Below are 22,470 nucleotides of genomic sequence, written 5' to 3' on the forward strand. Positions count from 1 at the left end.
CCCTCCCCTATCCAGTTTTCCTTCGTTCTCTCTCTCTCTCTCTCTCTCTCTCTGGTGCACACAAAAAAAAAAAAGATAACTACACCAACCTACAAGCAAATAGTAACCAAACAACACAGAAATTAAGTTACACTTGGACCATCAAGGGAGATGAGGACAAGCCCAATCCCTGTGTCACCCAAAAACCCAACTTTGATTTTTGACTTCAAAGTCTTCAATTCACATGCAAACTCCTTCACATCACAAACTTCATAAATCCCCATTAACACAAACTCTTCCCATTTAAAAACCAATGGCAAAAGATTAAAAGCCCAGAACAAAAAAAAAGCCGAAGAGAAATTTTCCCGGGAAAATTTCTTCAATGGACAAACCCATACACAATCATCGGTTTCGCTACCGCTGCTCCATAACCAAGCTCATCTTCTGCTGGTTCACCATCCTGCTCGCCTTCTTCTTCTTCTTCCTCCTCAAAACCCCATCTTCCAATGCCAACCGCCGAGTCCTCCCAAGCCTATCCACATGGGAAAACGTCGTCGTCCAATCCGCCAAGCCACGTGATAATTCCACCGGCCACTCGGTTCTCGTCACCGGCGCCGCCGGTTTCGTCGGAACCCACGTCTCGCTCGCGCTCAAAGAACGCGGAGACGGCGTCGTCGGAATAGACAACTTCAACAAGTACTACGACCCGTCGCTGAAACGCCGTCGTTCGGATCTGCTACAGCGCAATGGGGTCTTCGTACTGGAAGCAGACATCAACGACTCTGAGAAACTCGCCAAGCTTTTCCGGCTGGTGAAGTTTACCCATGTCGTCCACTTGGCTGCTCAGGCCGGCGTTCGCTACGCTCTGAAAAACCCAGCTTCTTATGTCCACAGCAACATCGCTGGGCTCGTCAATGTCTTCGAGGTCTGTAAATCAGCGAACCCACAACCTTCGATTGTTTGGGCTTCGTCTAGCTCTGTGTATGGTCTCAATTCTAAGGTACCCTTTTCGGAAGAAGACCGTGCGGACCAACCAGCAAGCTTGTACGCTGCAACGAAGAAAGCTGGGGAAGAAATAGCACACGCTTATAACCATATCCATGGGCTGTCCATTACTGGGTTGAGGTTTTTCACTGTGTATGGGCCTTGGGGCAGGCCTGATATGATGTACTTTTCCTTTACTAAGAACATGTTGAGAGGGAAGCCTATTGTGGTTTTTGAAGGCCCAGATCATGGCTCTGTTGCCAGGGACTTTACGTACATTGATGATGTTGTGAAGGGTTGCTTGGCTGCGTTGGACACGGCTGAGAAGAGCACCGGGAGTGGCGGCAGGGTTGAGGGGCCAGCGCAGTTGAGGGTTTTTAATCTCGGGAACACTTCGCCGGTGCCAGTGAGTGAGGTGGTGAGTATTATGGAGAGGTTGCTGAGGGTGAAGGCTAAGAAGGTTGTGGTGCCAATGCCGAGGAATGGGGATGTTTTGTTTACTCATGCTAACATAAGCTTGGCGCGGAGGGAGCTTGGTTATATGCCCACAACAGATTTGAAGACAGGGTTGAGGAAGTTTTTAAATTGGTATCTTGATTATTATTCGGAATCAAAAAGGGAGAGTGTTTGATAAATGAAATCATGTTTCTTTATGGTGTTCATAAATTATGTAGGTCAATCTTAATAGTGTTTAATTTCTTGTTTCAATTTGATGCGCGTATAGCATCTCAGTTTGGTGTTCATTGACAATTTTGTTCAGAACAGTGAATTTTTTTCTTAATCAACAGGACAATGTATCAAGAAGAGAGCTTATTTTTTTAAAGAAATTTGGCAGTGTTGTCAAGTTCATTAGCAGTATGCAATCAGCAGCTGAATTATTCCTAGGATCTAAAACATTCTACTTCAAAGAAAACATCGTAAACATTCATCGTGACCAAGAGGCATGCACATAAGAAACAAAAATTATGAAACAGGTTTAGGTTTTTTTGGGTTCAACGACAACAATCAGAAACTCAATCCAACCAGAATAACCAGAATAAAGTATAACAGGAGAACATTTCTCCGTTCCACAGTGAGCATCAATGGGAAGGAAACAACGCTAAAGTACTTCTATTTAACATCAAAACATGGGAGTGCATATTCATATCAAAACAACAGCTCAAGAAAATTGGAAACGACACTACCAAGTCTTTAAATTGAAGATTAGAACACAACAAACAAGCTCATTTTAAAGTAGGAAGGCTACACTGAAAACGGGTCCAGTTTAAGAGTCTGCGATTGTAACCTCCACTTCCACACCAGGTTCAATTGTAATGGAAGTAATTTGCTTGACGACATCAGGAGAACTGAAGAGGTCAATCACCCTCTTGTGGACACGCAACTCAAATCTGTCCCATGTGTTGGTACCTGTAAATCACAAACACAATTTTAAAGATACATACATAACCCTTTAAAATGCAAATGCGGAGACACTGTACTTCAATAACTGGTCAGTTATGAATAAACTACAGTAAGCAACAAATTTTACTTATGTAACTTGGCACAAACAAGGGAGCTCCAAACTCTGAGTAAATGGCCATAAAAGCCATAAGCCTTGTCCACAAGGCCATAAGTTCACAACAAGAACATTTCACAATGAAACATACCTTCACCACAAGGAGACTTCCTGGTGGTAATGTGCAGAACCTTGGTTGGCATTCTCACGGGTCCCTTAACCCGGAGCCTCTTGTCCTTTGCACCACGAACCAGATCAGTGCAAACTATCAATATAACAGATGTCAATCCAGCAGGCTAAAGAAATATTCAAACAAGAAAATTCTTAATTCTTAATAATCTAAACAAACTTTAAAACTTTACGTAGAGAAAGTGGTGGATATAACCCATTTTAACCACGTCACACAGCAATTAAGTAAAACTGAAATTGAACACAATGAAGCTCATAAAAACCAGAACAATCATGCAGATTAAGAAGACAATTCGGGTATAACAAACCAAATTTATTGAAAATTTCTTGCAGTGGTTTCATGTTATATGCACAAACATTTCTTCAAAGATCAATATACACTAACAGATATCCTCCAGCTATCAAATGGGTCTTAGTCTTTAGACAACTGAAAATTGGAACATGGTAAAACTACTACACAAACGCGTCCCTAGCTAAGAAAAAGTAATTTGTTCCAATTAAAAATAAATAAAAATAAATAAATGGGCAAAAATTAAATAAGACCGATGATAAGCAAAAGGAGAGACCTTTCTCGAGGTTCTTGACGTTCTTGGAGGAGAGAGTGATCCTGATCTTGTGGATCTGCTCCTGAGGCTCCTCCAGACCTGCCTTGCTTGGTTTCATCCCTGCATAAGCCATTTTCTTCAACCAAGCTACTCGTTCGCTTTCCTATACATCAACATAGCAATACAACGATTAATCACAGATATCATATCTAATCTATCATAAATAAGACAAAAGATTACTCTGTTTCACTCAGTTTTGCTAGAAATTATTAAAATAAGCATAATCTAAACTCTGAGAGAGACGAAGAAGAACACAGACCTGGGTGAGGGTTTAGAGCAAGGGATTTATCCAAATGAAGCAAAATATCTATTTTAACAACCAGTTGACCCGAAAAAACGAAAAAGAAAACCTAAGTGACATTGTGAAAGTTATGGACGGGTCGGGTCGAGTCGGGTTGTCACCATGTGTGCCAGGTGTGTGAAAGTTATGGACGTGTCGGGTTGAAGATTTTTTAAGTTGGGTTTAATTTATGAGTCTAGCCCAAATAATAATCGGGTTAGTTGGGCTTCTTCAGAGTTCAGACAAATTACACCGATATTGCCTTTTCTTTTACATATTTTATCTTTCGTCAAGCGGTGAGGCACACTGTCATGATCAATTGGCCTAACCCATATTTTCGAGTTTACTTTTAATTATTAATGATGATAATATAGTTCATTTTGTTGCCAAATTTACTTTTGGATTTGGAAAATGTTCTTATAAATTTTTGGTCGACATGCTTTTGAAATGAGGTTAGTTCCCACTTGTTTAATCGCCATTTACTACAAAAATTAAAGCCACATAATTACTTATTTATTTTTGGTGAAGTAGGGTTGAAGGGGTTGAACCACAAACAATGCTTAAGAACATACAATGACCTTGATAATTGGTGGTATTAGATTCTTTGGAGATGATGATTGGCAAGCATCGTAAATATCCATGGTTCACGTGACCAAGAGGCAAGATCATAAGAAACAACAAAATATGTTAGCTTGTATGGTTAACTTCGTGACCATTTTAGCTATAGGTTTAGGTTTGGGGGTGCAGGCACATCCCTGCTTAGGGAATGCAAATGTTTCACGAGGCAATCCAAGACAACGATCAAAAACTCAATTGACACTGAATGATGTAGAAGAACACGTAGAAGATTACCAGGAAGAAAACATTTGTACGCCCCACGGAGGCCATCAACACCAAAACTCAATTTAAGAATTTCAAATTGTCTTAATTATCTGTCACGATGTCCCTGACATATATAGGATATCATCAATGCAACGGAAACCAAGCTAAAGCATTTGGCAAAGCGTACTTCTATTCAATATCAAAATATGCACTGACGTACATATCCATATCAAAACATCAGGGTCAAGAAATTGCAAACGACACTACTCCATCTTTAAATTCAAAATTAGAACAGAAAAAACAAGCTCATTGTCCAACTAATTGGGAAGGCTATGCGGAAAACTGGTCCAGTTTAAGAGTCGGCAATTGTGACCTCCACTTCCACACCAGGTTCAATTGTAATGGATGTAATTTGCTTGACCACATCAGGAGAGCTAAAGAGGTCAATAACCCTCTTGTGGACGCGCAACTCAAATCTGTCCCATGTGTTGGTACCTGTAAATCACAAACAAAATTTTAAAGATACATACATAACCCTTTAAAATGCAAATGCAGACAATGCATTTCTGTAACTGGTCAGGTATGAACAGGCCACAGTAAGTTACAAAATTTACTTATGTAACCTAGCACAGACAAGGGTGACCCTAAACCAACTCTAAGAATGACCAAGAGCAAGGACATTTCACACAGAAACATACCTTCACCACAAGGAGCCTTCCTGGTGGTAATGTGCAGAACCTTGGTTGGCATTCTCACGGGTCCCTTAACCCTGAGCCTCTTGTCCTTTGCACCACGAACAAGATCAGTGCACACTATCAATAAAACAGATGTCAATCCAACAGGCTAAAGAATTATCCAAACAAGAAAACGTGAATTCTTGTAATCTAAACAAGGGTGGATAAACCAATTTGGACCACGTCACAAAGCAATTAAAGAAAAATAAGATTGAATAACAGTTAGACAATCAAGCTCATAAAAACCAGCAAAATCTAAGAGAATAAGAGGATAATTCAGGTATGACAAACCAATCTTATTGAAAAGGCATTGCACTGGTTTCATGTGATATGTACAAAATATTATACTGCAAGCACAAAGTTTTCTCCAAAGTTCAATTCGCACTAACAAATATGCAGCTACTGAACAGGTGTTACGACAATAGAAAATGGGAAGATGGAAAAACTATTAAACAAACGCGACCCTAAGAGATACTAATTACTAATACAAACGTCCATTTCAAATGAAAAATAAAGAATCAGGATGTATTACAAGCAATGCGAATCGGGCAAAACTAAAATAAATATAACAAGCAAAAGCAGAGACCTTTCTCGAGGTTCTTCACGTTCTTGGAAGAGAGAGTGATCCTGATCTTATGGATCTGCTCCTGAGGCTCCTCCAGCCCTGGCTTGTTTGTTTTCATCGCTGCGTAAGCCATTGTGTTCAAGCTACTTGTTCGCTTTCCTACATGTTGAGATCAAAACAAAACGATTAATCACATATATCATATTCAATCTATAAACAATCAGAAACGAAATGAACTTGGTTTCAGTCTGGGAAAATCACAGACCTGGGTGCGGGTGTGGAGGGGAGGAAGGAGGGCTGGAGCTGCGGCTTCTTCAATACCTCTTTTCTCAAAGCGATGTAAGGAGCAGCCAAGTCTTGTGAGTTTATATATCATGGGTTATTAGGGTTTTGCCACCATGTGCGCGAAAGTTAAGGCCGGGTCGGGTTGGCGATTTTTGAACGTGGGTGACTGTGGCCCAAATACTCTGGGTTGGTTGTGCTTCATCCAGATAAATTATATTTTTTTACTTTCTGTGTTTCCCAACTATTTGTTATTAATCATGATAAAGGGTTCTTTCGACCATAAAAAAAAGTGATAATAGGGTTCATTTGTTGCCAATTTTGGTTTTGGGGAATCTTCTTAGAAATTTTTGGTAAACATATTTATGGTTCCCATTTTGTTCCAAAAACAAAATTATAGACATAATTATTTATTTTTTGTCTGCCAGTGCCGCCCTCAAATTAACAGGACATCTAATGACCTTGATTATTGGTGGTATACAAACCCAAAACTAAAAGTAGTTTCGTACTCAGAACACTGAAAAGAGGCGTAGCATTCTGTAACACCATTCTCCTTTTTATGATATTTTCTTATTTTGTTAGAAAAACAGTGAACAACGCTCAAAATTCTTACCAAAAGAATCCTTCATCTTTCCATAAAAGATAGCAGTAAACCAATAAATCGAAAGAAAGGCCTAAAGGTACTCCTCACAAAGTTACCAATCCTTGTGTCCTGAGACTAATGACTAACGGACAATTTGTTCACATATACAGCAAGATCCAGAGCATAACAAGAAAGGGTCATGGGTTAAAACGCAACACTTGAAAGAGATGAAACATTGAAAGGAGAAAGAATTTCAATGGCGGCCACCATCATTCTCATGCTCCATTTCTTCAGCATCCTCAAAGCGTTGATCATTGATTTGAAGCTGCCAGGAAGATAAAAAAATGTGATCAATATCATATGCTGCTCTCAATTAAAGAAACAAAAAGCTCATACAAAGGCACCAACTCCATAGCAGCATTTAATGGATATTCACACCCTACCTCAAGCACGGTACGAGCTAGGTCATGATCCCCATTAGATTGACCAATTGAAGGATTTTCAGAAACATGCCACTCAGAATCTTCCCCTGAAAATACCGTCATATTCAAAACAAAGATATCAGACAACAATAGATTTTTTATCACACAAATTGACACAAAACTGGTACAAATTGTTACATGGTGCATCCCATACCTGTTGCGTCATCTTCCAACTGATCAGCACTAAAAATCCAATTATGCTCTTCTTCCGCTTCTAGAAAAAGATAAAAACAATTGTGTGATACTAGGATGCAACTCATGAAGCAAACATAACACATTAGCATTCAAAAAGAGAAAATAAGAAATAAAATAAACCCTGGCATTAAGAGAAAATCTACTAACCTTCAATCAGTTCAGGATTAAGCTCAGCACACTCGCAAAATACCTCAAACAGAGAATCCACTGCCACATAGAAATTAATATGCCAGTTACACTTCTCCAGGAAAATACTAAGAAAAATCAACACTTTTCCAGGAAAATACTAAGAAAAATCAAGACAGTATGACCTTATTATAGCCACAATTGAGAGAGAGAGAGAGAGAGAGAGAGAGAGAGAGTACATTGGTTAGGATCTGAAGGAACAAGCCTCATTTCTGTGATCTTGGACAAATCTAAGACACCATTGCATTCTGAATCTGAGCCATCAGACTCATGCTCGTCATCCCCAGTTTCAATCTATAAATATTAAAACATTAATCAGAAAAGCAACGCACAAAACTTGAAATTAGACATTGTAGTTAATGATCAGTCAGGAGACTCAGGACCAACAATCCTAAACCCAGCACAGCATACAGTAAAGACACAAACCTTGAATACAAAATAAGTAAACAAGTGATTCTTGTGTACAGTAGATAAATAGTAAAAAGATCTGAATTTCAATGAGATACAGTTCCACACACAGAAATATCTTATTCGCACAATGGGTCACTTTTCTCTTTAATGTTTGCAGAATTAATATAAGAACACGATTCTAAAGCTCACAAAAACAACAAAGACTTTTCAACTTATTAAGAGTTCATATAGCACAAGCAACAAGAACTGACAAAAAAAAAATTGAAAGAACGAAGAAAGGGGTTACAGATTCAGTGAATCAAATAAAATTGCCATACAACTTTGACACCAAACAATTGGAAGAACTGTTTTGAGACCAGGTATATTTCAGACAAGATAAAGATAAAATCCTATATTACTGCTGGAGTGCCTTGATGAATATGAAAGCAAATACCTGAGTGTATATACAAGGAGAGGTGTAGGCCTCTGGGTCCCTGGATACAGCATGCAGTGATATAGACAAGAAGTCCACAGCATAACCTTTCGCCCTGTCAACATCACTCAACCAGACCACTTTCCTGCAAAATCCCAGCTAACTGTTTGAATGGATGCCATTTTGGTAGAAGGAAAAAGAAAAAAAAAAGTTTTCCCATCCCTTCAGATATGTTTTCTTTACTCTATCCCCTTAATTTTCACCTAAACAAAAACATATAAAATCATGAGAGCTATAATGGCGTACTTGGTGGAGATGTGGAGAGTGCCAGGGGACTCAGGAGGGCGATTACCAAGGACGATAGAAACACAAGGCTGAACGTGCATCAGCTCCTCACCATTCTCTGCATCCAGAACTGGTTCGTCAACACCATTTCTTTCAACTCTTGCAGTGAACTCTCTAAGCCCTGCCACCATTTTGCTCGCTGACTCAGGCTTCTTCCTTTTCTTTGACAAAAGAAAAAAGGATAGTTACGGACGGTGGACAGCCCATGATCACTAGATTGCTCCAATGAACTTACTGAACAAACTAATTTGCAAACTATGAGTATATTTGAAGTTAACAAATAAAATGGGAGGGCCTAGCCTCAAATTTGATGAGGAAACAGCCCTAATAAAATTTGATATTTTTTTGTAAGTGATAGCCAGTGATGAGCACTCTCTCCCATTTTGATAAAGAAAGAAGGGCGATTAATAAACTATTTAAACAATACAACATTTTCTCAGAAAACAAACAGTCCTCTAAGCTGAAAAGAATCGATAACGTTATCAAAGCCCAACGGTTGAAGAATGATCAAATTTATCAAAACCATGAACTGGATAAAATGAACCAACAGCAATATATACCATTCAAAGAAAACAAATACAGACAAATTAATCCGGAAACACATTCAAAGAAAAAAAGAAAAAGAAATCGGCGTTTATGATTTCATACCTCGATTCTGATGTTGGAGCCAAGTATGCGATCGATACCACTCTTTCCTTTTCTTCTATCTATTGCAAAACATGCAAGAGCTAGGAAGAGCTCTCGTAGTCCACACAGAAGACACTGACTTTGATTTCTGTGGCTTTCTAGGGTTTTACCAATCCTTGCTTTTTGGGGTTTAAAGCGCCATTTTCCTTTTTCTCAGACCCCAAAAAAGAACCGCCAATTTGTTTTTTATTTTGCGACGTGGGCTTCTACGTTTAAGTTGGACAGTTAAGGGCTGGCTCAGTCAAAATAACCATGGCGGCCCAAATTATTTTTTAAATTATTTTTAGTACGGTCCAACTTTATTTAACAATTTAACAATAATAGTTGAGATTTGATTTGAATTTTTATTTTTAATATTAGCAAAATATTTTTTTGCCTGTGATAAGGTCTCAACTATCAAGATATAATATATATATATATAGAGCCACGGATTAAAATTTGGACTAGTGATAATTAATTTACAATAAGAATAGTTAATTGATAAGGCATCCATAAAAATGCTTGTTAAAAATAATCAAAATGACAATAAAATAGGTTTATAATTTCATAAGTGAACAAGCCTCTTTAGACCCAAAAAACACACAGCTGCTTTCAATCAATCCATTATTTTCAATAAATACCATGTTTTTTAGGGTCAAGTGGTGAGTTTCCAAAACATGGCATCGCAACGTTAATAATTCGAAATTTTAAACATCTGATTAATGCAAAAAGTTGATACAAAATCAGATTTCCTTAAGTAACATCCACAACAAGAAATACTTGAATTGCTGAAAGAAAACATCCAAGACACACAGTGAGTAGTACGATTAATGCAAAAGTTGATACAAAATCTGAAGACCACAAAAGCGAGCAACTATAATCTTTAGGTTCTCTTCTCTGTCCTTCCATGTAAATAATACCAAAACCTTCCACCTTGCTTTCCTAACCTAAGCAACCAGAGTGCTGGCAGTGGTTGACTCGCTGTAAAACAAAGCAGAATTCACAACATTATTAGACGGAAACAGAAAACAAATCTGTAAGGAATGAATCTAAACATTGGCGGCACACACACATAAATAAATGAGACTAAACATCTGCTTAATTAGATGCTCTACATCATTAAGATAAAGCCCTTTTTGAATTGCTGAACAAATATACAAACTGAGAAGATTCATATGCTTATGCTATTGTGTGATATATACAGATTTCAGCCCCACAAACAAATTAGAAAAGCATACAAATTCATATGCTTAAAATATTAAAACACAATGATTTTATTTATATGAGGGTAAAGGAGTAAAACAATAGTCAATTAAAATAATTTAAAAAAGAAATAAAAAAGTAGAAGAGTAATTAAGAAGAAAAGAGTAAGAACATCAGTTAAAATTATTTTTTTACAATCATTCTGGTTCCCATCTTCAAAGACATAATGTTCAAATTTCTCAATTTCATTTGGATCCATGGATTCTTTTTTTATCTGCGAATGCTTTATTTCTTATTAATGATTATAATGTATGATATAATGGAATGTTGTGTTTTCATGTAATTTCCTAAGTGATCGGTAGTACATGCATGAGGGCGGTGAGCACTCAAGTTCGAACTCACTTCTCCGTAAATTAGATGATTTTCCCCAGCTTTTCTTAATAACAAGATGATCTCGCGATTCAGCAATGATCATTCCCCTCAATGGTTCAATTTGGATCTTATTGGTTTATCAAATTTTAATTAAGAAAACATTGGATCGGGATAGAAATAATTGATGGCTCTGATATTTGTATGACTTGTCGTTGAGATGATGCATATTTATTACTCTCTCTCTCTCTTTTTTCCCCGTATATGCACCATTATGATATTGATGATAATGCTTAATCTCCTACAATCCTTTCCTTGTTTGTAAGATTTTGATGGATATGATTTAAGGCTTAATCTCCTACTATCCCTTTCCGACATCTGACTTTGGCAAAAAGTAAAATAAAATAAACTATCAAAATGGCTAAATTTAAAACACATGACAAATTACATCTAAGGAGTGATTAAAAAAAGTTATTTATTTTGCTTGTCTATTAAGAAAGGTTTTTGTTTTTGTTTTTTTAATTTATATCTATATATATAAAGCAAAAGGCAGAGTTTGTATAAAGGCAGAAGGCCTTAAAAGTGAAATTTTCAACAGTCCCGAAAATACCATTGGTGAAGTAAAATATTAAAACACAATGATTTTATGTATATGAGGGTAAAGCAGTAAAACAATAGTCAATTAAAATAATTTTAAAAAAAAGTATAAGAGTAATTAAGAAGAAGACGTGCTGAATAAGAACATCAATTAAAAAATTAAGAAAGGTAATTTTGCGGAATTCTTATAAAAGGATTCCTGTCTACCCCATTACCCATATATTTGAATCACCTATTCGAACCCTAGATCTATCATCTCCTTGTCGCCTCTTCCTCTTAACCCATTCCTATAATTCCCCCAACTTGCTGCAACGCAAATCTTAAACCTCTACACACCCAATAGTTGTGATGGCATTGGCAGCCCAGCGTAGGAACCTGCAGATTGAGAATGTTGTTTTGAACCTTCCTAGGACCATTTATTGCATCGAGTGTAGGAATACCATGGCCAAAGACACCAAGATTAATTCCCGCAAAGAAAGACCCTCCCGCAACTTGGTACGTACTTTGGTTGTTATTAATTCTTTAATCTTAATAATCTCGTTTGGGTTTTGAAGCTTTAATTGCCCAGTTCGTATCTCGTTTTTTCTTTCTCTTTCTTCTAGTTCTAGGGTTTGTTTATTTTTGTTGATGTTGGGTGCTCATATGCTCGCTCACTCTAGTTTTTGAAAGCTTTGATGTTGTCTATTTCTTTCTTATTTACAGGAGTTTTTGGGGTTTAAAAACATCAGATTTCACTTCAATTGTACCCAGTGCTCGGCTGGGATCGTCTTAAACACGAACCCACAATTGTCACGCGTTCTTTGTGAGGCCGGTGCTACGCAATTTTGTGATGATAGACATCCCAGGCGTATTCTGCATAGGCTTGAGGAGGTAAAAGAAAGGAACTAAATACATACATATACATATATATATATATATATATGTGCATATATCTATGCATGCATCATGTTTTTCTGTTTTTAGATTGCCTTTTACTGTTATCACATTGCTTAATTAATGATTACTCAGGAGTCAAACTGGCATGAGAACAGACACGAGATCTTCGCCCAACGGATTTCCATGGTAGATGCCTTACCTTAAATTTGCACTTTGTTATATATATCAGGTTTTAGATTCCCTTGTACTCAATTCATATATTTATACTTATATTTCCATTCCAGCTCCGGCAAGAAAAACATAACATGGATCAGAAGAGGAAGATGGAAGAAGTAGGGAATGCCATGAAATCTTTGGATTTGGAAAGAGAAATTTAGCAGTTTTCCCTGAAGGTATAGATTCCTGTCCGTGTATTTGTAATCATAAACTAAAGCATTTTGTTACATGTGTATTATATATTTATATATATCTAATTAAGATGATTTTGCAGATGAAGAGAGAAAGGGGACGCAGATTTTCACGGTTGTTTTGGTCGTTCAGCAGTAGAAAGATGAATTCAAAGGCAGAGATTTCTAAGGTGGTCGTGATTGCTCGGTTCAAAAGTTTACTTCTTTTATTTTTAGAGAGAGATAGACTTGGATAGTGGCTACTATATGTTATGTTCTATTTCTGTGTCAGAGGTTCTTTTTTGCCTCACGAACGTCAAAATTAAATAATTTCATCAACAAGTCATTGTTCTTCTTATCAGGGATTTGAGATTTAAATTGTCTAAATGATCTATTACTCTCATCATCGTATGATATGATTCACAATGCCTAATCTTCTTTATGTCCTCACTAATACATTTCTCTATGAAAATTTGACGATTCTCTCAATATTTGCCTCTTCGTCTTTATATCCTTTGCTTCTTTGAGGAAACTTGATGGCTAGGCTGAACGAGTCCTATTTTGTTCGTAGTAATATGCTTCTTCATGATCCTTTGCCGACTTTCAATCGTGCCTACTCCTTACTCTTACAAGATGAATGTGAACGTTCTCTTCACCTCGTAATTAATCACAACATCTCTTGATCAATCTGCCATGGCAGCCAATCGATCGCAGGCAAAACGATATGTTTTGCACATTAGCAAAATATCTTAATTATAAAAAATGAGGAAAAAAATTTGTTTTCAAGAATTCAACCAAACAAGTTTTCAAATTTTAAAGATTTAAAACAATTTTCAAGTTGCATACCAAACAACTTTTTGAATAAAAAAAGGGATTTGAGAACTCCTTATTTTTAAGAAAAATAACAGTTTTTGAATTCCCTACTTGGATAGGATACCAAACAAGCCCTTAGTTTTTGAATTCTCAGAAAACAAATAGTCTTCTGAGCTGAAAAGAATCGATAACGTTATCAAAGATTGAAGAATTGTCAAATTTATCAAAACCATGAACTGGATAAAACGAACCAACAGCAATATATACCATTTTTTTCATTACAAATACAGAAAAATTAATCCAATCAGAAGACACTGACTTTGATTTCTGTGGTTTTCTAGGGTTTTACCAATCTTGCTTTTTGGGGTTTAAAGCGCCATTTTCCTTTTCTCAGACCCCAAAAATGAACCGCCAATTTGGTTTTATTTAGCGACGTGGGCTTCTACGTTTAAGTTGGACAGTGAAGGGCTGGCTCAGGCAAAATAACCATCGCGGCCCAAATTTGTTTAAATTGTTTTTTGTACGGTCCAACTTTATTTAAAATAGTTGAGATTTGATTTGAATTTTTATTTTTAATATTAGCAAAATATTTTTTTGCCTGTGAATCTGTGATAAGGTCTCACCTATCAAGATATTAAAAATATATATAGAGCCACGGATTAAAATTTGGACTAGTGATAATTAATTAACAATAAAAATAGTTAATTTTTAAGGCACCTATCGAAGATGCTTGTTAAAAATAATCAAAATGACAATAAAATAGGTTTATAATTTCATAAGCGAACAAGCCTTTTAGACCCAAAATACACACAGCCTCTTTCAATCAATCCATTCTTTCCAAGAAATACCATGTTCATCTATCTTAGTTGCTAGGATGTATTTTTGTTCTTTTTTTCCGTCAAGTGGTGAGCTTCCAAAACATGGTATCGCAACATTAATAAATCGAAATTTTAAACATCTGATTAATGCAAAAAGTTGATACAATATCGGATTTCCTTGAGTAACATCCACAACAAAAATACTTGAATTGATGAAAGAAAACATCCAAGACACACAGAGTAGTACGATTAATGCAAAAGTTGATACAAAATCTGAAGACCACAAAAGCGAGCAACTATAATCTCTAGGCTTCTCTGTCCTTCCATACCAAAACCTTCCACCTTGCTTTCCTAACCTAAGCAACCAGAGTGCTGGCAGTGGTTGACTCGCTGTAATACAAAGCAGAATTCACAACATTATTATGCGGAAACACAGAACAAATCTGTAAGCAATGGATCTAAACATTGGCGGCACATAACACATAAGTAAATGAGACTAGTCATCTGCTTAATTAGATGCTCTACATCATTAAGATAAAGCCCTTTTTGAATTGCTGACCAAATATACAAACTGAGAAGATTCATATGCTTATGCTATTGTGTGATATACAGATTTCAACCCCACAAACAAATTAGAAAAGCATATTGCCCACCCATCAGATTAAGATACAACTCGGCAGTCGATAAGCAAAGAACCCTATTTGTTCTACTTCCTTACACATGCAAAGCAACAAGGCAAGCAACATGCCCCGAACAGCAATGCCAGAACCATAACAATGGTGAAGTTGATAAGCAAAGAACCCTATTTGTTCTACTTCCTTAAACATGCAAAGCAACAAGGCAAGCAACATGCCCCTAACAGCAATGCCAGAACCATAACAATGGTGAAGTTGGAAAAGAAATGATAAAGAATACTTACTATTTCCAGACAGGAGGAAGCTTCTTTGTTTTCTTGTAGTAACGAGAGAGCCTGTGGATCCTGCTCTCAACCAAAATCAACCGAAACTTTGAATCCTTATCCTTCCTATTCCTCTCCAAATGCTTCCTAATTGACACTGCCTTCTTGATAAGATGGTACAGATCCTCAGGAATTTCGGGAGCAAGACCTAGCCAACAACAAATGGAAATTATAAATTTTTTCCATACACTTTTTTAAGGAAAACAAAAACAAAAGGTAGGCTGTCATTTGGTTTGAAGGAAACTAAAAACGACAACGCCAGAGACTTGTTTGAGATCAAAACCAAACTCTTAATCTTCTTTACGTTTTCAGAGAAGAAGAAATGTACAAAATGAAGACATAATGGTCATCTTATCGAGCTAGCCTAATCATACAATCAATTAGTGCTTAAATATATTATCTTCACCTCAGTAATCGAGATCAATGGAGAAATGGGTTTCAATCCCACAAGTCCCACTGAACATCCAAACCTTCATAATTTTTATAGCAACTAAAAAGTGCAATAAAATTCATATAGAAAAATATTATTAAAAGAAAGGCATACCATGAGCTTTAAGAATACGCAAGATCTTGCTTCCAGTCACGCTCTTAACCTGAGCAATGCCATGCGAGTCACGAAGAATCACACCGATCTGAGATGGAGTCATACCCTTCTTTGCAAACTTGCAGATGTTCTCTTCAACCTTAATCAAAGATAAAGCCCACTCAAATTAACATCAACAATTACATACTTAAAAATAAATCTAGGGTTTTTCATTTACTTACATCTGGAGCAGTGACCTTCAACCAGCTAGGCGAACTTCTCTTGTATGGCAGAGCTGAGGCTGACATGCCCTTTCTAAAGGCCCCCAGATAAAATTAAAAAGATAAATAAATAAAAATCGAAAACTGGTGGTATGAACAGAAATACATAGAGAGAGAGAGAGAGAGAGAGAGAGAGAGAGAGAAGCAGTACCCATGGCTGTGCATACGACCCATGATGGGAGAGATGGAAGCGGAGGTTGTCCCTGTCCTTGGGTTCTCTGAGACGAGCCGCAAATGGTTTTCCTCTCCTTTCTTAGTTCAGGTTTTCTAACTAGGGTTTATATGTACAGGCCAATTTGGGTTTGAGAAGCCCATTTTGGTGGGTTGGATCAGAGTTCGGCTATTGCCCAGTAGGCAGGACCAAATGGTCATAACTAGCAATAACTTTGATTTTGGGTACAATGGGCCAAAGGCCCAATAAAATAAGACAATAGCCACGTTTTTTGTGGATTGGATGAAGCGGAGAGAGGGTACAATGGGCCAAAGGCCCAATAAAATAAGACAATAGGCACGTTTTTTGTGGATTGGATGAAGCGGGGAGAGAGAGAGAGAGAGAGAGAGAGTCATTTTTAAATGGCTTAAGAGCATGTCCACCGCTGCACTAAACCTGGGCAAAAGGCCCCCCTAGCAACCCATTCCTGCCTCCAGCGCGCAATAATGAGCCCGGGCAAGGCTTGGGTCCCACCAGCTTGGGCAAGCCCACATGCTAATTCTGCTTGGGTTGTTGCCCTCGGACTGCTGACGTCAGCAGCTGATTTTCATTTTTTGTAGACTGTTGAACCACCAGCCCACATTGCCCAATGGTTACAAGTCATGTGGCTTCTCCTGGAGCCTCTTATCAAAAAATCTTGCACAATCCAACGGTTGTCCAATGTTTGGCTTAAAAAAATTGAAAAAATATCAATAAAATTTTTTTAAAAAAATTCAAAAAATTCATGAAATTTTTTCTATACATACCTACCAATATTATTCACTTTCCACACCAATTTAATTTCAAAATTTTATTCGAAAATGTTATCTTGATTTTTAGGTGAGGATTTTACGATAAAATTTAACACTTGGGAATTGAAAATCTTATCAGAAAAACTTATCAAAATCAATGGTTTAAGTATAAAAAATAAAAAATAAATTTAAGTGAATAGTAATTGCTTTAGACTTGCCCCTCATGGGTGGAACCCCAAATGGCAAGGCTGACACTATTCACATGAATAGTGGCAGCCCTTGCTTGCCCTTACCCTAAACTTAGCCTTTGTGGGTGGAGATGCTCTAAAGGGAAAAATATGTGCCGACAAAATTTTTGTATCCCAACGAAGTTTGATGGGATAGATTTGTCCCTATGAATTTGTGCCACAATAGATCTTTCTCAATGAAATTTTATCGGGATTCTAACTTCAAATCACTTGTTAAAATCTACCTCAAGGCATAGTTAACTAACTAGGGTTATGTTTATGTCGTATGAATCGTATATTGAGATCGAAACTCTAATCGTAAAACCCTAGGTCGAGTTATGTGAGTATCCAAGCTTAATCGAGTCATAAGTGCCATAAAGTAGGCTTATGGTTAGGATTTGAGGCTTCATAAAGGTTTTGGAACAAGTTTAAAAACTAGACTTTTTGGTTCGAGACTTCTAGGTAGGGTTTGGAGGCTCAAATCTATTTTTGGAATACTAAAATAATTTTCTAAGATTTTTAAAATATATTTGGAAATTAAAAATAATTTTAAAGTCCACAAAATTATTTACGATAAGTAAATATAACTAATTAGTATTTATTAAGTAATTTAAGAAATTAATTAAAATACTTAAATACTAATTATTCCATAAATAAATAATAATTAAAAGATAATTACTATTTAATATAATTAAATAAAGCTAAGATATTACTTAATTGCAAATATTAAAGTTAACAAACTAAATGCATATATTCCTATCGCTTATCATAAATAAAAAATAAAAAAAGAGTAAAGAAACTAATTTTATATTTAAAATGTAAAAAATAAAAAGTAAAATCGGCCTAGGCGCTAGGCGCCCGCCTAGGCGGCCTGTTGTTTTTTTTCCCCGACTTTAAAGAAAACACGCTGCCTCCTCTGAGCCCGGTCCTCCTCTCTCTCACGACAGACCACAACCACCAGGCCTCCACCCGCGACGACCACCACAAGGCTGCGACCCTCGACCCCCGACCCTCGAACTCCGTAAAGAATTTGGGTTGTCCTCTTCGGCTGAAACAAGTGCATTTGCTGAAGACATCTTCGCAAGAGTGCCCCGTACATAGAATCTGGTTCGAATGTGAGTTGTTATTCCAAACTTAGGATTTTAGCCTCCAGTCTTATCTGTCACGTCGTGTCTTTCCTGCTTGTTACTCGTGTATATCAGCTATATCAGAAACAAGAGAGGGAAGCTGCGATGTTAGTGAAGAAGCAGAAGACATATTCTCTCTTGGATGCAGATGACGATGATGGAGATAGATCTTCTGCCCAGATCGTTTCTGAGTCCAGGAAAGCTGATTCCCATAAGAAACGATTCAGGAAGAAGGTCTTGAGTTAAGAAGATGAAGATGATGAGGTTAATTCTTTTTAACTTTTGAAAGGTAATATTCTGTATTTGTTTCTCATGGTTACTGTTGTTTTAACTGAGTGCAATGCTGCAGGTGATTGCACAAGAGGACGAAGAGAGACGAGTTAAAAGACGAATTCCCCAGATGACGATGATGGTTCAGAGGTTTTCTTCTTTTATTTTTATATATATTTTAAAATTTATCCTAGGTAGTGCTTCAATACTTGGCTAAGCTTTCACTTTGTGGTCGCATTGGTTAATTATCTTGTTATCTGATGATAGAATCTATATATGGTTCACTAATCATACCATTATGTTCATTATAGTTATTATTATTATTTTTTTGCTATGTCTCGTATATACATTGAAGAACATGTTTGCATTCATTTTCTGTTATACGTTTTGCTATGTCTCATATATGTTATAGGAAAGAGCGGATTCTCGTTGTACTGCTGCCAGTACCTGGAAAGGAATTCTGCAGAGGTAATTAGAAGGATTTCCAATAAGTGGATAAATATATTATACCACCTATTTCCTCTATGGGGGAGATATGACGTTGGATACCGCCCTAGAATGTCGATGTCAACAAAAACATATTCAAATGTTATGGGAATGATTACCTTTTTATTATCATACTTCTTCTGGATTGTTACTTTTTCCCGCTTGTATTATTTGTTTATTCTGAAAGTTCTTCTTCATAACAGTTTCTCTTAAGCATGCATCTACATGTGAGCAAGTTAGCTTATATTTGACGTCTAGTGTTTGTGTAGGAGGTGATTTATATTGCAGCTTGAGTTTGACTTTCAAGCACTTCCTCTTAAGTGGTAATTGAAATCGTACATAAACGAGTAGGTTGAAGAGGATGATATTGAAGAATTCTCAAGTAGCTTACAGGTAATTTCTAGTTTATTTAAATATATCTCTCTTCCACCGTTTTGGAGATGGATATATATAATTTGCAATTCCTTGAAGATGGCACAGATGGGTTGGTGCTTTGGGTGCTGATCACTGGAAATTGGCATGTAAAGCCAGATGATAATGATTTGTTTCAAGATGTCATTTCCAAGTTGAAACTGTGATTGATATATATTTGCTAGAGTAACGTATGTATGATCCTCCCATGCATGAGATACACCAATCATTGCATAATGCATGCAGTGCTCTAACAAAATACCATTTCCCTTACTTTCGTTATTTTTACTGGAAGTAAACCTTAATTGTTGCTCTTGGTAGCCGTTGATGGTGATGGCAAACATTCATATGGAAAAGGCTGAGTTTTTTAGTATATGCGTTGTGCAGGACACTGATCTTAGTGCTGAGGATTGGGCTGCTTGAGATGGTAACGACACAGAGCGCACAGAATTAGAGATGCACCCGTGTCAAGCAAAGTGATGTGATATTACTCCCCTGTGCAAGGCCCAAGGGATGATGATGATGATGAGAGTGTTGATGAGCTTGCTCGCTGCTTAGTGTTATAAGAAGAGCTCCTCAAAAATTGACACATTGCCGGCCTGCCGCACACTGTAATCTTCACTTTCGTATTATTGGCAGGCATATAGATTGTTTTCATGAATGTTTTAAGATGACATATCCGCCCTCTTGTTCCTCTTTCTTCGTTATTGATGTTTTTATCCGAAACTAAATAAATAGAGCATTTGACATCTTAAATTTTAATTTGGACAAGGTATAGCCATGGTGCTGACTGTTTGAGTTGAGATGCTACAAAGCCCTTGAGGCTTGAAATCTGGATGCGATTCAATTTAGTTTCTGAGTATATTTATAAGCTAATTATCTTCGTTTACTCGAATATATTTAAACAGTATAGCCGCGCAGCTATACTATTTGATGATAAGAATATTTATAAACCGTATAGCCGCGCAGCTATACTATTTAAATATTCATATATATATATCAGGGGTATCGCCGTGCGGCTATACTATTTGAATATCAGAATATATAAAGCGTATAGCCGGACGGCTATACTATTTAAATGCATCGAGTGTATACAAAGACTATCGCCGCACGGCTATATTTAAATATTCGAATATATGTATAGCCGCGCGGCTATACTATTAAAAATTCAAATATAAAAAAGAGTATAGCCACCCGGCTATACGATTTAAATATTCTATAAACAGTATAGCCGCTCGGCTATACAATTTTTTTTGGCCCCAAAAAAAATCAAGAGTGTCTCAATCCGATGCCACAAAACCCTACAAATCAATATCAAATGCGGCAATAGAAATGTTGCAATCAAATAATAGTCGAACGAATAGACAGAGAAAAAGAGAAAAATCTGGTGGAATCAAAATAGAATAAAGTTTTCCAAATTGGTGATCGTAATCTGCCAAAGTCATTAGGTAGTTGTCCTGCGTATAATCTCACAGTTTTCTACTACTAATTGTGTGGCTTTCACTAGAAGTGAAAAATGATTAAGTGGGCATAGGCATCAAAGATAAGCCCCGCCACTCAAACTGTATTTTCTAGACTCTGAACGCTCTCGTGCAAATAACCCAAGAGATGAAAATGATGCAGTTTGTTCTGTTATGCAGTAAAAAAGGCTCAGCATCTTCTTGGCATCTTGTTGGCCATTAATTATCAACAAAGCCAAAGGTATTGATATAAAACAACTCCAAAAGCAAAGCTAAAGGCCAATTATGGTGGGCGAAAAAGCCACCCACGAAACCAAACTTTTGGTGGAAATTTCTTGGAAAATTGCCATTTCGGTGATTCATGTTTTTCATGTTTTGTTGGGTTGGGACAAATGTGACCTATATGCCATAATCATTTACATTTAGGTTGTCTTGCATGGCATGAGTACAGAGACGACTAATGCAATGCAAAAGAAGAAGTTGTGCTGAAAACTCATTATTTTTGTGTCTCTTCTTGAACAAAGTGAATTATGAGTGATGAGTGGCTTGGTTTGATTAGCTTACAACTCAATCATCTTTCTGTATAGCCTTCATGGTCAAGGGGGTTTTCATTTTAATTATCTCTCAAACTTTAAATATATAGCTGGCTGGGCCATGGGCATCATACACAACTTTATACTCCAAAGGCAGCTTTTTAAAGCTTGACGGTGAGCTGGTCTTTAAGCTTTTGGCATGTCCTACAACAAAAAACAGATGCTCATGATTTTGATGTTGACCTTAACCATCTACAAGGAGCCTGATTTCTTTAAGTAACGTCCATACAAAGAAATACTTGAGTTGATGAAGAAAACATCCACGACACACAGACTGAACATCCAAGACAAATTAGATCTTGCAATGAATGCAAACACTCAAATTAAACAGATAGAGCTAAAATGGAATTTAAGAATAAATATTCAAGAAGAAGAAGAAGAAGAAGATGCTTGGGTTGGGTTGGGTGGACAAAAAACACACAACCCCATACTCTTTTGAGGGCAGTGAGGCTAGTGCCATCGTTTCTGAGAAAACTTGTCTCTTCCAGGTCAGACACACAAGATTGAATTTGCTTTCCGATAATTCAGTTTTCATATTTTCCATAAACCATTCATCTTTACAGAATTCATAACATGAATTTAATTTAGGCACATATAATTTAAGGAAGATGGCTAAGCTGCATGCAGCAAAATTGGAGAACTGCTACAAGTCAAAAACAAAAAGAGATGCCTTGTCCCTCTGCAAAGGAACTTGGAAAAGTTCATATGGATGAAGAATCTATCTTCAAAAACAGATATACATAAAAAAATCAATTCTTCCATTCATGCTTTCTATCCCTTTCACATGGTCAAGAAATCAATAAATTCCACGGCCCCAACACCACACCACTACACCAAGATTAATACCTCAAAAGCAGCACAGTAGAATATTAAAAATCTATATACTCTGTGACAAACCTTCCTTCCTTTTTTGGT

At 36.9% G+C, this 22,470-nt stretch overlaps 5 protein-coding genes, 1 long non-coding RNA gene and 1 pseudogene across 8 annotated transcripts; 3 read left to right on the forward strand and 4 right to left on the reverse strand.

Annotated features, from left to right (window-relative positions):
- The first annotated feature begins 215 nt into the window (after positions 1 to 215).
- Positions 216 to 1,671, forward strand: LOC103333329 (UDP-glucuronate 4-epimerase 3 pseudogene; annotated as a pseudogene).
- A 377-nt stretch (positions 1,672 to 2,048) lies between these two features.
- On the reverse strand, positions 2,049 to 3,652 carry LOC103333328 (small ribosomal subunit protein uS10y). Its single transcript, XM_008236149.3, has 4 exons — positions 3,512 to 3,652; positions 3,214 to 3,355; positions 2,610 to 2,723; positions 2,049 to 2,370 (listed from the first exon to the last, which is right to left on the reverse strand). The coding sequence occupies exons 2-4, from the start codon at positions 3,323 to 3,325 to the stop codon at positions 2,228 to 2,230; spliced, it is 369 nt and encodes a 122-aa protein (XP_008234371.1). The 5' UTR covers positions 3,326 to 3,355; positions 3,512 to 3,652; the 3' UTR covers positions 2,049 to 2,227.
- Positions 3,653 to 4,526: 874 nt separating this feature from the next.
- Positions 4,527 to 6,058, reverse strand: LOC103333327 (small ribosomal subunit protein uS10y-like). The gene is made up of 4 exons (XM_008236148.3): positions 5,919 to 6,058; positions 5,675 to 5,812; positions 5,053 to 5,166; positions 4,527 to 4,849 (listed from the first exon to the last, which is right to left on the reverse strand). Exons 2-4 carry the CDS (start codon positions 5,784 to 5,786, stop codon positions 4,707 to 4,709), a joined length of 369 nt encoding a protein of 122 aa, XP_008234370.1. The 5' UTR covers positions 5,787 to 5,812; positions 5,919 to 6,058; the 3' UTR covers positions 4,527 to 4,706.
- Positions 6,059 to 6,541: 483 nt separating this feature from the next.
- LOC103333326 (nucleotide-sensitive chloride conductance regulator (ICln) family protein) lies at positions 6,542 to 9,398 on the reverse strand. 3 transcript variants are annotated; one of them, XM_008236146.2, is made up of 8 exons: positions 9,198 to 9,398; positions 8,511 to 8,710; positions 8,226 to 8,349; positions 7,561 to 7,675; positions 7,343 to 7,402; positions 7,155 to 7,214; positions 6,962 to 7,047; positions 6,542 to 6,843 (listed from the first exon to the last, which is right to left on the reverse strand). In XM_008236146.2, the coding sequence occupies exons 2-8, from the start codon at positions 8,678 to 8,680 to the stop codon at positions 6,772 to 6,774; spliced, it is 687 nt and encodes a 228-aa protein (XP_008234368.2). In that variant the 5' UTR covers positions 8,681 to 8,710; positions 9,198 to 9,398; the 3' UTR covers positions 6,542 to 6,771. The 3 variants fall into 3 exon arrangements, with proteins under 3 accessions (XP_008234368.2, XP_088908094.1, XP_008234369.2); XM_089051968.1 differs by having other exon boundaries at positions 8,511 to 8,783; positions 9,198 to 9,338; XM_008236147.2 differs by having other exon boundaries at positions 8,511 to 8,705; positions 9,198 to 9,337.
- A 2,188-nt stretch (positions 9,399 to 11,586) lies between these two features.
- LOC103333325 (splicing factor YJU2-like) lies at positions 11,587 to 13,004 on the forward strand. The gene is made up of 5 exons (XM_008236144.3): positions 11,587 to 11,879; positions 12,087 to 12,254; positions 12,393 to 12,446; positions 12,545 to 12,652; positions 12,751 to 13,004. The coding sequence occupies exons 1-4, from the start codon at positions 11,733 to 11,735 to the stop codon at positions 12,635 to 12,637; spliced, it is 462 nt and encodes a 153-aa protein (XP_008234366.2). The 5' UTR covers positions 11,587 to 11,732; the 3' UTR covers positions 12,638 to 12,652; positions 12,751 to 13,004.
- A 1,393-nt stretch (positions 13,005 to 14,397) lies between these two features.
- LOC103333324 (small ribosomal subunit protein uS15y-like) lies at positions 14,398 to 16,340 on the reverse strand. The gene is made up of 5 exons (XM_008236143.2): positions 16,191 to 16,340; positions 16,001 to 16,073; positions 15,780 to 15,918; positions 15,197 to 15,383; positions 14,398 to 14,667 (listed from the first exon to the last, which is right to left on the reverse strand). The coding sequence occupies exons 1-5, from the start codon at positions 16,211 to 16,213 to the stop codon at positions 14,634 to 14,636; spliced, it is 456 nt and encodes a 151-aa protein (XP_008234365.1). The 5' UTR covers positions 16,214 to 16,340; the 3' UTR covers positions 14,398 to 14,633.
- Positions 16,341 to 18,013: 1,673 nt separating this feature from the next.
- LOC103333323 (uncharacterized) lies at positions 18,014 to 20,251 on the forward strand. The gene is made up of 4 exons (XR_514209.3): positions 18,014 to 18,599; positions 18,685 to 18,755; positions 19,361 to 19,484; positions 19,890 to 20,251. It is a non-coding gene; the product is annotated as an uncharacterized LOC103333323 (long non-coding RNA).
- The last annotated feature ends 2,219 nt before the right edge of the window (positions 20,252 to 22,470 follow it).

Source organism: Prunus mume, linkage group LG5, assembly GCF_029339155.1.
Source record: "Prunus mume cultivar Tortuosa linkage group LG5, ASM2933915v1, whole genome shotgun sequence".
NCBI lineage: Eukaryota > Viridiplantae > Streptophyta > Magnoliopsida > Rosales > Rosaceae > Prunus > Prunus mume.

What these genes read in the sequence shown, in the direction of transcription:
- LOC103333327 (XM_008236148.3), bottom strand. Translation starts at nt 5,786, where the DNA reads ATGGCTTACGCAGCGATGAAAACAAACAAGCCAGGGCTGGAGGAGCCT. An exon ending in CGTGAAGAACCTCGAGAAAG is followed by an intron (nt 5,167 to 5,674) that starts GTCTCTGCTTTT and finishes TTTTATTGATAG; the next exon opens with TGTGCACTGATCTTGTTCGT. An exon ending in GAAGGCTCCTTGTGGTGAAG is followed by an intron (nt 4,850 to 5,052) that starts GTATGTTTCTGT and finishes TGTGATTTACAG; the next exon opens with GTACCAACACATGGGACAGA.
- LOC103333325 (XM_008236144.3), top strand. Translation starts at nt 11,733, where the DNA reads ATGGCATTGGCAGCCCAGCGTAGGAACCTGCAGATTGAGAATGTTGTT. An exon ending in AAAGACCCTCCCGCAACTTG is followed by an intron (nt 11,880 to 12,086) that starts GTACGTACTTTG and finishes TCTTATTTACAG; the next exon opens with GAGTTTTTGGGGTTTAAAAA. An exon ending in TCGCCCAACGGATTTCCATG is followed by an intron (nt 12,447 to 12,544) that starts GTAGATGCCTTA and finishes TTTCCATTCCAG; the next exon opens with CTCCGGCAAGAAAAACATAA.
- LOC103333324 (XM_008236143.2), bottom strand. Translation starts at nt 16,213, where the DNA reads ATGGGTCGTATGCACAGCCATGG. An exon ending in GGTCGTATGCACAGCCATGG is followed by an intron (nt 16,074 to 16,190) that starts GTACTGCTTCTC and finishes GGGGGCCTTTAG; the next exon opens with AAAGGGCATGTCAGCCTCAG. An exon ending in GCGTATTCTTAAAGCTCATG is followed by an intron (nt 15,384 to 15,779) that starts GTATGCCTTTCT and finishes GTTGTTGGCTAG; the next exon opens with GTCTTGCTCCCGAAATTCCT.
- LOC103333328 (XM_008236149.3), bottom strand. Translation starts at nt 3,325, where the DNA reads ATGGCTTATGCAGGGATGAAACCAAGCAAGGCAGGTCTGGAGGAGCCT. An exon ending in CGTCAAGAACCTCGAGAAAG is followed by an intron (nt 2,724 to 3,213) that starts GTCTCTCCTTTT and finishes TTATATTGATAG; the next exon opens with TTTGCACTGATCTGGTTCGT. An exon ending in GAAGTCTCCTTGTGGTGAAG is followed by an intron (nt 2,371 to 2,609) that starts GTATGTTTCATT and finishes TGTGATTTACAG; the next exon opens with GTACCAACACATGGGACAGA.
- LOC103333326 (XM_008236146.2), bottom strand. Translation starts at nt 8,680, where the DNA reads ATGGTGGCAGGGCTTAGAGAGTTCACTGCAAGAGTTGAAAGAAATGGT. An exon ending in CTCCTTGTATATACACTCAG is followed by an intron (nt 7,676 to 8,225) that starts GTATTTGCTTTC and finishes TAATATTTATAG; the next exon opens with ATTGAAACTGGGGATGACGA. An exon ending in TAGCTCGTACCGTGCTTGAG is followed by an intron (nt 6,844 to 6,961) that starts GTAGGGTGTGAA and finishes TCTTCCTGGCAG; the next exon opens with CTTCAAATCAATGATCAACG.